We start from the raw sequence: 13,972 nt of genomic DNA, 5'->3' as shown, positions 1-13,972 counted from the left end.
AAAAGAATATATGATAAAGTAATACCATTATCTTTTTCTTTAAAAGGTGATAAAAATAATAGTTGTGGCCAACACTGTTGTCTCAAATTAGGTGCTCATTGTTCTAGAAATTGTATTGCATGTTATTTACATTGGAGTACAGAGCAAACATTTTGAGGTTGGTTTTTCTTCTTTTTAAAAAGTATCATTTCTGATAACGTCAAATACTGTTTTGTGAGCCAAATAATAGCAATTTTTTTTCACATGATGTATTTTTTTTTTAACTTTTTAAAGAATCAGATGGGCGACTCAAATATCTCCAGCCCTGGGTTACAGCCAAGCACTCAGCTCTCCAATCTGGGAAGCACTGAGACTCTAGAAGAAACGCCCTCTGGGTCACAAGATAAGGTTTGTACAGCTAAAGCTCTAGCTTTGTCCTAAGTAACAAAGAGTAGCGTTTAGTAAGGGTTCTAATGAGTGCAAGTTTGATTTTTCACTTGTGTGAAGGTTCATACGTGCAGCAACATAATGACATCCTCCTGGGTCATCATGATCCGAGTTACTGTGTTTCATCTGGATTTTGTAGTAGCCTGCTACCTGGTTTCCCATCTTTTGCCCCCTGGTTGCTTCTTACCTATTCTTAACCCAACAGCCAGAGTAATCCTTGTAAAACATAACTCAGATCGTGGCATTCCTCTGCTTAAAACACTCCAGCAGTGTCCCAGCTCACTCAAATAATAGCCAGGATCATGACAGTGGCCCATGAGGCCCTGCCTTATCTGGCCCCTCTACCCCAGGCCTCATCTGTCACTGTGCATTGCTCACCTGGCTCCAGTCCCATTGGCTCTCTTGCCTTTCCCCAAATGTGCCAGATATGTTCCTGCCTCGGGACAGGCCTTTGCACTTGTTGTTCCCTTGGTCTGTAATACTTTCCTCCCAGATAGGGCTTGCTCCCTTTCCTCCTTCAAGCATCATGTGTCCTCCATAAGTCAGGCCTTCTCTGACTACCCTATTTAAAATAACCCTTGGCCAGGCGCAGTGACTCACACCTGTAACACCAGCACTTTTGGAAGGTTGAGGCAGGCAGATCACTTGAGCCCAGGAGTTTGAAACTAGCCTGGCCAATTGACAAAACTCTGTCTCTACTAAAAATACAAAAATTAGCTGGGTGTGGTGGCACATGCCTGTAAACCCAGCTACTCAGGAGGCTGTAGCACCAGAATGGCTTGAACCCAGGAGGCAGAAGTTGTGGTGAGCTTAGATTGTACCAGTGCCCTCCAGTCTGGGCAACAGAGTAAGACTCTGTCTGTCTCAAGGAAGAAAAAATAGTAATACCCCTTGGACAGGCACAGTGGCTCTCGTCTATAATCTCAGCACTTTGGGAGGTCAAGGCAGGAGGATCGCTTGAGGCCAGGAGTTAGAGACCAGTCTGGGCAGCATAGTGAGACCCCTTCTCTAGAAACAGATTTTAAAATTAGCCAGATGTGATGTCATGCATCTGTGGTCCCAGCTAATTGGGAGGCTGAGGTAAGAGCCTCGCTTGAGCCCAGGAGGTTTGAGATTGCTGTGAGCCTTGATCACACCACTGCACTCCAGCCTGGGTAGCAGAGCAAGGCCCTGTCTCAAAAATTTAATTTAACTTAATTTAATTTGATTTAAAAATAAAATAAAACCGCCGGGCACAGTGGCTCACGCCTGTAATTCCAGCACTTCAGGAGGCCAAGGCAGGCGGATCACCTGAGGTCAGGACTTCGAGACCAGCCTGGCCAACATGGCGAAACCCCATCTCTACTAAAAATACAAAATTAGCCCATGGTAACAGACACCAGTAATCACAGCTATTCAGGAGGCTGAGGTAGGAGAATCGCTTGAACCTGGGAGCTGGAGGTTGCAGTGAGCTGTGATTGTGCTACTGCACTCCAGCCTAGGCGACAGAGCGAGACTCCAGCTCAAAATAAATAAGTAAATAAATAAAATAAAACAACCCTCCCTCACCTCTATCCTCTTGCTGTACTTTATTTTCTCACTAAGGTTTCTAACCAGCTAACGTGGTTTCTGTTTTTGTTTTTTGTCTGTCTCCTGCCCACCAAAATATAAGCGCCATGTAAAGCAGTTTTGGTTTTTTATTTTGTTTTTAAGCTGTCTCTTAATAGGAAAGAAGGGCAGTTTTACGAGCCTTGTTCATTGCTGTGTCCTTTGCATATAGCACTGTAAATATTTGTTGAATTAATTCTCTTTATAACTGATAGTCTGATAAAAGAACAGATACCAAATAAAATCCATAGTTTTTTAAGTAGACTTTTTGTTTTGAGATAATTACAGATTTATATGCAGTTGTCAGAAATAATGCAGAAAGATCCTGTGTACCCATTACCCATTTTCCCACTGATAACATTTTGCAAAATATAGTGTGATATCATAACCAGGTTATTGACACAATCCACACATCTTCTTCAGATTTCCCTTGTTATTTGTGTGTATATTCAGTTCTGTGTAATTTTATCTCATGTATAGCTTTGTATATCCACTACCACAGTCAAGATGCTAAATATTTTCATCACCACAAGGATGTTTTATGTTGCCCTTTCATAAACACACTGACTTCCCTTTCATACCCTCTTCTGCCTCTGCCTCTGCCTCTACCTCTGCCTCCCCGATCCCACCATCATTTAGCCCTAGCAACTATTAATCTATTTTCCAGTTCTATAAAGTCATTTCAAGAATATTATATAGGCCGGGCTCAGTGGCTCACGCCTGTAATCCCAGCACTTTGGGAGGCCGAGGCGGGCGGATCACGAGGTCAGGAGATCAAGACCATCCTGGCTAACACGGTGAAACCCCGTCTCTACTAAAAATACAAAAAATTAGCCAGGCCTAGTGGCAGGTGCCTGTAGTCCCAGCTACTCAGGAGGCTGAGGCAGGAGAATGGCGTGCACCCGGGAGGCAGAGCTTGCAGTGAGCTGAGATCACGCCACTGCACTCCAGCCTAGGCGACAAAGCGAGACTCCGTCTCAAAAAAAAAAAAAGAATGTTATATAAATGGAATCATATATGTGACCTCTTGAGATTGTCTTTCTTCACTCAGCGTAATTCCTGAACATTTCACTGAAGTTGTTACATGTATCAAGTTTGTTACCTTTTATTACTGAGAGTATTACAGATTTGTTTGTTTTTGGCAACTCGCTTAACTGAAGAACATCTAGATTGTTTTCAATTTTGGGTTATTACAAATAAAGCTCCTATGAACATTTATGTACAGGTTTTTGTGTGAACATAAATTTTCATTTCTCTGGGATAAATGCCCAGGAGTACAAGTGTCAGGTCATTTGGTATTGCATGTTTTAGTTTAATAGGAAACTGCCTTGGGAGGCCAAGGCGGGTGGATCACCTGAGGTCAGGAGTTCGAGACCAGCCTGACCAACATGCTGAAACCCCATCTCTACTAAAAATACAAAAATTAGACGGGCATGGTGGTGGTGGTGTCTGTAATCCCAGCTACTCAGGAGGCTGAGGCATGAGAATCGCTTAAACCTGGGAGGCAAAGGTTGCAGTGAGCCGAGGTCATGCCACTGCACTCCAGCCTAGGCAACAAGGGCAAAACCCTGTCTCAAAAAAAAAAAAAAAAAGAAAGGCTGGGCGCGGTGGCTCACGCCTGTAATCCCAGCACTTTGGGAGGCCGAGGCGGGCGGATCACGAGGTCAGGAGATCGAGACTATCCTGGCTAACATGGTGAAACTCCGTCTCTACTAAAAATACAAAAAATTTAGCCGGATGTGGTGGTGGGTGCCTGTAGTCCCAGCTACTCAGGAGGCTGAGGCAGGAGAATGGTGTGAACCCAGAAGGTGGAGCTTGCAGTGAGCTGAGACCACACCATTGTACTCCAGCCTGGGCGAAAGAGCGAGACTCCGTCTCAAAAAAAAAGAGAAAGAAAGAAAGAAACCACCAAACTGTTTTCTAGGAAGTCTGTACAGTTTTACATTCACATCAGCAATGTATCCAAAATGTTTTTAGATATTTAGATGATAATTAATTTAAACCAAATTTTGTATTCTACCTTCCCATGCCCCATTTTTACTGTATCTGGATTTAGGATCATCATCCAGGAGTGTGCAGTGGGCTTACTACTTCCCCTTTCTAAATCATGAATCACTTCATCTTCCTTTTGTGAATCATGAGGTTAAGGATTCTTGTACTGCCTAAAGCAGATTTGTTGTGAGACCCTAAGGAAGAAATGGACCAGAAAAAAATGCCTTAAGAATTGTAAGGCCAGGCATGGTGAATCACACCTGTAATCCCAGGGCTTTGGGAAGCGGAAGCAGGCAGATCCCTTGAGTCCAGGAGTTTGAGACCAGCCTGGCAAACATGGTGAAACCCTGTCTCTACTAAAAATACAAAAATTAGCTGGGTGTGGTGGCGCACGCCTGTAATCACAGCTACTCAGGAGGCTAAAGTGGGAGGATCATTTGAAACCAGGAGGTAGAGGTTACAATGAGCCAAGATTGCACCACTGCACTCCAGCCTGGGCAACTGAGGGAGACCCACTTTCAAAAACCCTACAACAAAAAGAAGAATCAGCCAGGCGCGGTGACTCACGCCTGTAATCCCAGCACTTTGGGAGGGCAAGACAAGTGGATCACCCGAGGTCAGGAGTTCAAGACCAGCCTGACCAACATGGTGAAACCCCATCTCTACTAAATAGAAAAGAGATTAACCAGGCGTGGTGGCACATGCCTGTAATCCTAGCTACTTGGGAGGCTGAGGCAGGAGAATCGCTTGAGCCCAGGAGGCGGAGGTTGCAGTAAGCCAAGATTGTGCCATTGCACTCCAGCCTGGGCAACGAGTGAAACTCCATCTCAAAAAAAAAAAAAAAAAAAAAAAAAAAATCATAAAGCACTGCCCATTGAAAGTTGAAAAATGAGTGTGACAAGCCATAGATGCTCAGCTGTTCAACAACAGCACTGAGTCTGTAGGCATACAGAACTCAAGAGGGACAGATAGTGCTGATGTGTTATTCTGTGATTTTTCATATACTTTTTTTTTTTTCTTTTTTTTTTTTTTTTTTTTTTTTTTGAGACGGAGTCTTGCTCTGTCACCCAGGCTGGAGTGCAGTGGCCGGATCTCAGCTCACTGCAAGCTCCGCCTCCCGGGTTTACGCCGTTCTCCTGCCTCAGCCTCCCGAGTAGCTGGGACTACAGGCGCCTGCCACCTCGCCCGGCTAGTTTTTTTGTATTTTTTAGTAGAGACGGGGTTTCACCGTGTTAGCCGGGATCGTCTTCTCGATCTCCTGGCCTCGTGATCCGCCCGTCTTGGCCTCCCAAAGTGCTGGGATTACAGGCTTGAGCCACCGCGCCCGGCCATTTTTTCATATACTTTTAAAATTTCACTTTTGGTCAGGTGTGGAGGCTCACGCCTGTAATCCCATCTATTTGCACTTTGCACTTTGGGAAGTCAAGACAGGCAGATCATGAGGTCAGGAGTTTGAGACCAGCCTGGCCAACATGGTGAAACTCCGTCTCTACTAAAAATACAAAAATTAGCCAGGTGTGGTGGCATACACAGTTTACTCCCAGATTATGCCTCCCAGGTTCAAGCGATTCTCATGCCTCAGCCTCCTGAGTAGCTGGGATTACAGGCACGCACTACCACACCCAGCTAATTTTTGTATTTTTAGTAGAGACGAGTTTAACCATGTTGCCCAGGCTGGTCTCGAACTTCTTCTGACCTCAGGTGATCTGCGTGCTGTAATCCCAGCTACTCAGGAGGCTGAGGTAGGAGAATTGCTTGAACCCAGGAGGGGGAGCTTGCAGTGAGCCAAGATCGTGCCACCGCACTCCGGCCTGGGCGACAAAGCAAGACTGTGTCTCGGGGTTGGGGAGAATACTCCACTTTTTAGGTTATAGTGACAAAATTTTATGAAATACTGAGATCTGGATATTGTCAGAAGCCATGTGATTGACTAAAATTAGCTTAAATTTATCATCAGCCGCCACATGCAGATACTACGTTTGTTTAGTAACACTGCCATCTAGTGCTGAGGAGCAAGTACTGCTATCAAGCCTTGATAGTATTACATTCCATTTCAGTTGCGTAATTCACTTACTAAATTTTTCTTGGGATTGTTTCTGTAGTGTATTTTGTTTTTGTTTGCTTCCTATGTTCAAGAATAATGCCTGTCTTATAGTGTGCCCACTACAGTGACCAGTAGCTCCAAACAGAAGTGTAAAATTCTCTAAACATCAATTCTCTGGGATGAGGAATGAACCATATTAAACCTGATGCTGAATATGATAATTTTGTCCTGCGCCGTACATGCTGTTGCTTGCTGAATGCCATTTCCCGAACTAAACGGTCAGACTAACACTTGATCTACATGAAGTATTAAAAAACTCAGAATCCTAACTTTAAGCATATTCAAGCATGAGGAAAGAATAACATTTTACCTTTTCTGTGGATGATGGAAGGTTAATTCATGAATAAATAAGCCCAGCTACCAGAGGAGGGCAACCAGTTTTTCTTATCAGAAACGGAAAAGAATGCAGAGACTGTGAAGCTTTTGGGGATTTGTGTGAAGAGGAATGTTCTGCTCACCTAGGCTCCTATGACAAATTCAACCAGTTAGGTACAATCATGTGTCATTTAACAATGAGAGGCCGAGCGCGGTGGCTCAAGCCTGTAATCCCAGCACTTTGGGAGGCCGAGACGGGCGGATCATGAGGTCAGGAGATCGAGACCATCCTGGCTAACACGGTGAAACCCCGTCTCTACTAAAAAATACAAAAAAACTAGCCGAGCGAGGTGGCGGGTGCCTGTAGTCCCAGCTACTCGGGAGGCTGAGGCAGGAGAATGGCATGAACCCAGGAGGTGGAACTTGCAGTGAGCTGAGATCCGGCCACTGCACTCCAGCCTGGGTGGCAGAGCGAGACTCCGTCTCAAAAAAAAAAAAAAAAAAACAATGAGAATACTGTCTTGAGAAATGTGTCATTAGGCGATTTCATTTCCGAACATCATAGAGTGTATTTGTACTTTCACAAACCAAGAAACCAAGATGGCATTGCCTATTAACACCTAGGCTCGATGAGATAGCCTATGGCTCCTGGACTACAGACCTGTACAACACATTACTGCACTGCATATTATAGGCACTTATAACACACTGGTATTTGTATATTTAGCCTTAGAAAAGATTTAGTAAAAACACAATATTCTTCTGGGATCACTGTTGTATATGCAGTCCATCGCTGACCAAAACATGGTTTGTGCCAAATGATAGTATTTCCAAACGTTGATGCATTTTGATCTGTAGCCACCTCAGTTATTCAAACCTTAGCAGCACCTGTTTTCCAGAGGTAAGTATCACCATCCAGGTGATTAGGTAACCTATAATCTGCTGGATTGACATCTCTGTGTGGTGGCACGCTGGTTAAGAATGTAGACTGTATTGTTAGAACTAAGTTGGAGTCTGGTTCTGTTGTTGTATTTGGGCATCATCTGTAAAGTGGCAATAATAGTAGACCTACTCCAGCAGATGAATAGAGTAATACATGTAAAGTGCTTAGCATAGTGAGCATTCTGTGTATGATGATTCATTATTGCCATCACAGATTCGTTTATTCCTTCTTATATGAGAAAACCTCCAAAACTGTAATGCTTTACCATACACCCCATTCTAGAGAAATTCAGAGAATCTGTCTGGCCTGGCAGTAGTTATAGGGAGGCAGCATAGAGAATCTGGAAACTTTCTGCTCCTTTTAAAGTCAGGGTTCAGGGTTCTGCCATATAGTGGTTTCATATTTTAATATAAAGTAGATGTGTTTGTGTTTGTTTGTTTGTTTGTTTGTTTGTATAGACGATGTCTCACTCTGTTGCCCAGGCTCAAATGCAGTGGCGTGAACATAGCTCACTGTAACCTCAAAACTCCTGGGCTTAAATGGTCCTCCTGCCTCAGCCTTCCAAGCAGCCAGGACCACAGGTGCACACCACCTTGTGCAGCTACTTTTTAAATTTTTTTGTAGAGGCAGGGGCCTCAGTATGTTGACCAGGCTGATCTTAAACTCCTAGCTTCAAACAGTGCTTCCGCCTAGGCCTGCCAAAGTGCTGAGATTATAGGCATGAGGCACTCTGCCTGACTTAAAGTAGATTTTTGGCTGTTCAAAGTTAATTTATGTTTCACTGGACAAGTAAAAGTTGCTGTCTGGATTATGCCTCAGGTGTATTTTGTGATGAAGTTTCTCCATGATTGTTCCTTTTCTTAAATTTCTGCAACATAGACCCAATCTGATCTCTGTTTTCCAAAGTAGTTTATATCTAAATATTGGTTTGTGTGTCTGCATACATATTCTATAATAGATGATTCATTTACTTTGCATTAATAAGAATTAGTGGTGTTGGCCAGGCACGTTGGCTGTAAGCCCAGCACTTTGGGGGCCGAGAAAGACCGATCACCTGAGGTTAGGAGTTCAGGAACAGCCCAGCTAACATGGTAATACGCCATCTCTACTAAAAATACAAAAATTAACCGAGTGTGGTGGTGCGTGACTGCAATCCCAGCTACTCGGGAGGCTGAGGCAGGAGGATCACTTGAACCCAGGAGGTGGAGGTTGCAGTGAGCCAGGATCACACCACTGCACTCCAGCCTGGGTGACAGTGAGACTCCATCTCAAAAATTTAAAAAAAAAAAAAAAAATTAGTGTTATTTTCCAGTACTTTTTTGCTAAGAAACTTGACCCATTTGTTTTCTAAACATATAATGTATATAAAAAGGAATTAGCCCAATTCAAAACTGGGTAAAAGATTTTAATAGGACTGGGCCGGGCGCGGTGGCTCAAGCCTGTAATCCCAGCACTTTGGGAGGCCGAGATGGGCGGATCACGAGGTCAGGAGATCGAGACCATCCTGGCGAACACGGTGAAACCCCGTCTCTACTAAAAAATACAAAAAACTAGCCGGGCGAGATGGCGGGCACCTGTAATCCCAGATACTTGGGAGGCTGAGGCAGGAGAATGGCATACACCCCAGAGGCGGAGCTTGCAGTGAGCTGAGATCCGGCCACTGCACTCCAGCCCGGGCGACAGAGCAAGACTCCGTCTCAAAAAAAAAAAAAAAAAAAAAAAAGATTTTAATAGGAATCTCCATATAAGATATACAGATGGCCAATAAGCACATGAAAAGATGCTCCTCATCGTTAGTCAATAGGGACATGCAAATTCAAACCACATGGAGGTATCACTTCATACCCATTAGGATGGCTAGTATCATTAAAACAGAACATCACAAGTGTTGGAGAGTATGTGGAAAATACTCTATATACTCTGTTACCTCATACACTGCTGTATACTGGCCACCCTGTTGGATTGCCGGTGATAATGTGAAATGGTTCAGGCACTAGGGGAAAAAACAGTTTGGTGGTTCCTCAAAAAGTTAAACTTAGAATTACTATATGACCCAGCACTTCTGCTCCTGGGTATATACCCAGAAGAATTGGAAACAGGCATTCAAACAGATACTTCCACACCAGTGTTTATAGCAGCAGTATTTGCACTAGCTAGAAGGTGGAAACATCTCAAGAACTCCAGGCCGGGCGCGGTGGCTCAAGCCTGTAATCCCAGCACTTTGGGAGGTCGAGGCGGGTGGATCACGAGGTCAGGAGATCGAGACCATCCTGGAGAACACGGTGAAACCCCGTCTCTACTAAAAAAATACAAAAAACTAGCCGGGTGAGTTGGCGGGCGCCTGTAATCCCAGTTACTCGGGAGGCTGAGGCAGAAGAATGGCGTAAACTCGGGAGGCGGAGCTTGCAGTGAGCTGAGATCCGGCCGCTGCACTCCAGCCCAGGCAACAGCGCGAGACTCCGTCTCAAAAAAAAAAAAGAACTCCAGTGTCCGTTAATGGAAGCATAGATAAATAAGTGTCATATATACATGCAATGGAACATTATTTGGCCATAAAAAGAAATGAAATTCTGATACACGTTAGAACATGGATGAACCTTAAAATCAACAATGTGAATGTACTAAATGCCACTGAATTTTACACTTAAATATGGTTAAAATGGTAAATTTTATGTATATTTTACTACAGTTTTTTAAAATAGGGAGATAAACGTCTATTGTGCTGTCGGTAGACATTTATGATGCCAGGAATTCACAAGTGACTAAGTCAGAATGTTCAGTGTAGTAAATGGAACTGGTGCACATGTCTGCAGCTATGTGGCCTGGACAGAGAAGTCTGTCCCAGGGGAGAATTTGTTGTCTATTTTGACCTAGATAGAATGGGTTTGAAATATTACCAGGGGCCGGGCACGGTGGCTCAAGCCTGTAATCCCAGCACTTTGGGAGGCCGAGACGGGCGGATCACAAGGTCAGGAGATCGAGACCATCCTGGCTAACACGGTGAAACCCCGTCTCTACTAAAAAATACAAAAAACTAGCCGGGCGAGGTGGCAGGCACCTGTAGTCCCAGCTACTTCAGAGGCTGAGGCAGGAGAATGGCCTAAACCTGGGAGGCAGAGCTTGCAGTGAGCTGAGATCCAGCCACTGCACTCCAGCCTGGGCGACAGAGCGAGACTCCGTCTCAAAAAATAGATAGATAGATAGATAGATAGATAGATAGATAGATAGATAGATAGATAGATAGATAGATAGATAGATAGATAGATAGAAATATTACCAGGGAGTTTTAAACATACAGCTGTGTCCTTGATGATTCTTTGCATTGGGAGTGACCAGGAGGATTATAATGGCCTAGCCTTGGTCATCTTACCAGGTGTTTTGTTGTTGTTGTCTTGCATTGTGGGGTATAATATTCTAGGAGCATTTAATGAATTTTTGTTTGTTACTCCATGCTTGCTATTAAGACCACATGGTGGGCTGGGCGTGGTGGCTCACGCCTGTAATCCCAGCACTTTGGGAGGCCAAGGCATGCAGATCACCTGAGGTCAGAAGAAGTTCGAGACCAGCCTGGGCAACATGGTTAAACCCGTCTCTACTAAAAATACAAAAATTCGCTGGATGTGGTGGTGCGTGCCTGTAATCCCAGCTACTCAGGAGGCTGAGGCATGAGAATTGCTTGAACCTGGGAGGCGGAGGTTACAGTGAGCTGAGGTCACGCCTCTACACTCCAGCCTGGGCGATAGGGCAAGACTACGTCTCAAAAAAAAAGACCACATGGTGTTTATGTGATTACAGTTTAAGCCAACTTCAATTTAATGCTTTTTGGGCACCAGACATTATATTGAGAATTTAATTTTCACAACAGTGCTCTGAGATCATTGTCCGAATGTCCTCGCTTTTCAGATAAGGAACTAAATTAGAAAGATTGTGCTGGGCTCAATGGCTCACTACAAAAAATGTAAAAATAAACTGAGCATGGTGGCATGCACCTGTGGTCCCAGCTACATGAAAGGATTGTTTGAGTCTGGGAGGTTGAGGCTGCATAAGCTGTGATCACACCACTGCATTCCAGTCGGACTGAATGAGACCCTGTCTCAAAAAAAGAAAGAAAAAGAAAGATTATGTAATTTTCCCAGTTAACAGCTGAGGTGTCTTTTTTTTCAGACCCTAAACTCTACAGTTTTTTTTCAGAAGAAAAAAATATGAAGAAATTGAACCATATAAGATCTTTAGTGTTTTTTTTGTATCCACAGTTTAAAATTAGATATTGATGCTGTCTTATATTTGAAGTGAGATTAGTGGAATTTCTTTATTGAATATTTTCTAAGGTGAAATGGTTTGGTATGAACCTACAAGTTTTTTTCAACTGTGGGAGGTTCTTGCCTCTTCCTCCACAACAGTTACTTTTTACTGACTACATTTTTTCAGACCTGCCCTGTCCCTCTCACCTAGTAGATGATGCTGTCCTCATACCAGGGAGAGAAGACAGAATGGCACTCCCTTAACTTTGTGTCCTTCACATGCAAACTTGTGTGCATGCTCATCGCTGCTGGCCCTCTTTCCCTATTGTCCGACATGAGCCCCTCCTGACACGGGATCTCTTGCCTTAAGCTCCCTCTCTCCTCAAACTGACTTCCCCCTACTCCCTGAAAGAACTTTGGGAGAGAGCACTGTTGAGTGTCTGCTATGTACTGATGGGATCTGTGGTCCTGGGTAGCGGTGCCATTACTTGGGTAGGCAAGTCCAAGAGCAAGAAAGGCAAGGATTAGGAATACGTGAGAAAGAGAACCCCTGCCTTGGCAAACTTGCTCTCCATGTTGTTTGGAGTGCTGACATTAAACACGCACTGGGTTCCATACATGTCAGCCTCTACCAGCCCTCCCTACTTTATAGAGGCCTGAGACTCAGAGAAGTGGACAGCACTCCTCAGGCCACACAGCTGGAAAGGAGCAGAGCCAGGCAGCAGTGGTTGGCTCCAGGCCCTGCCTCTGGGTGGTTGATAGGACATCACAGCTATGTCGCCACAACCTCCTGAGGGGATGCTTTTGCTCCCTTGACTTGTATTACCATTTCTGTGTTTTAAGAACACAAAATAACATTACCATTTTGTGTTCTAAGTACCTCCAGGTTCTAGAGGTCCCACAGAGACCTCCAGACATGTTCACAACTAACTTCAGCTTCCCCCTCTCCCTAACCCTAGGGACTCTTCCTGGGCTGGCCTGCCCAGGCAGTGATACCACCACCCAATACCCAGATACCAGGGTGTCCTCTCGGCTCCTTGCTCCTACCTGGCCAGCCACCAGCTCCTTCCATTCCAACTCCAGTTCTCATCCTCTTCTCTGCCAGTATCTTAGTCCAGACTCTCCTCAGTCTCACCCCTACAATTTGTCCTTTATGTGGCCAACCAAGTGCACCTCCTAAAATATAAAGCCTGATGGCTCATCCCCTGAACATGTCGCCATTGTCCTGTGGATAAAGTCCAGATCCTCTAACATGTCTCAGATACTCTGCAGTCTGCCCACTGCTTCTCTCTTTCCCTGTCACCCTCCTACCCAGCCTCTGACCCAGCTGTGCTGAAGCAAGTGTGGCTGTCTCAGTGGCCGTGCTCCCCAGCCAGCTCACCACATCCCTCCCCAGTTTCACTTTTTCTAGCACCTTCCCTCCCACTCGACTCTGCAGTTCTGCCTAGTGTGGGGCGCAGAGGGGGCTGGGGGGCAGGCCTTACCAGTTGTCCTGGCCTCTTTTTTCACATCACAGTGACAGCACAATGCCTGGCACCTGATAAATTCAAGAATTTTTATCAAATGGATGAAACAAACATTTGCCTGGACAAAATTGGGTTTGTTTTCCTGTAGTAATGTGATCATACCATAGTTTTATCAATATTATACTAATTTGCAGTGTACTTTGGGGCCTTACAGACTTTCTGAAGCCTTGAGAATCGTGTTTCAATGAACTAATTTTTTCAGTATAAACAGATCTAAACAACTAATTCAGTCATTTTAGGAATAAAAAGTTGAGGCTGCCTGTGTTTTCAAAGTACTTAGGTGTGTCTGCCACTAAAATGTAAGCTCTGTGGGAGCTGTTGTTACTCCCTTACTGCATCCCGTGAGCCCAGGTTAGAGCAAGACCTGGCACCCTGTGAGTACTCAGGAAATAAAGGTTATTGACTATGGAAATGTTGCTTACAAGTACAGGAAAGCACAAAAGTTTTTCCTTTGAGTGTCAATAAGCCAACTTACTAAAATATATATAAATTTTAAATTGTCAGGCTTAAATGCTTTGCTTTTTCTTAAGAATTCTGTGGCTAGAGAATAAGGAGAGGTAATGGCCCACTGTTAAATAGCTGGATTTATTTTCTGATTTATCAGAGATCCAATGCCTAGCGTTTCATTGAGAACAGTGAAAGGTGGAATCACCTGATCAGCATTCGGTCCCTGTGTCTCCTCTAGTGTCATTTCCTTATGTGTTGCTGACATGAGACAATTGGGCACAGTCAGCTTTGCCAAGAAAAAGAATGGTGAATTCTGATCCTGCCTCCCAGAGACCCTAAAAATTTGAATTATATTACCAATGCAAACCACCAACCTGGGGACACTGGATGA

The 13,972-nt window shown here is 44.3% G+C and overlaps 1 protein-coding gene across 9 annotated transcripts in view; it reads left to right on the top strand.

The window, feature by feature from the left end:
- The window catches only part of DCP1A (decapping mRNA 1A), a 61,534-nt gene that overhangs the window by 37,584 nt on the left and 9,978 nt on the right, over nt 1–13,972 (top strand). For 5 of the 9 annotated variants that reach the window (XM_077993162.1, XM_001083504.5, XM_077993158.1 and 2 more), the window contains one exon: nt 274–387. The exons of the other annotated variants lie outside the window; for them this stretch is intronic. In XM_077993162.1, coding sequence (XP_077849288.1) covers nt 274–387 — 114 coding nt within the window. The remainder of the gene's footprint in view (nt 1–273; nt 388–13,972) is intronic. 9 annotated transcript variants of the gene reach the window in all.

This window comes from Macaca mulatta, chromosome 2, assembly GCF_049350105.2.
Source record: "Macaca mulatta isolate MMU2019108-1 chromosome 2, T2T-MMU8v2.0, whole genome shotgun sequence".
Lineage (NCBI taxonomy): Eukaryota > Metazoa > Chordata > Mammalia > Primates > Cercopithecidae > Macaca > Macaca mulatta.
The sequence above is the reverse complement of the archived record's forward strand: the minus strand, read 5'-3'. Positions and strand labels throughout refer to the sequence as shown.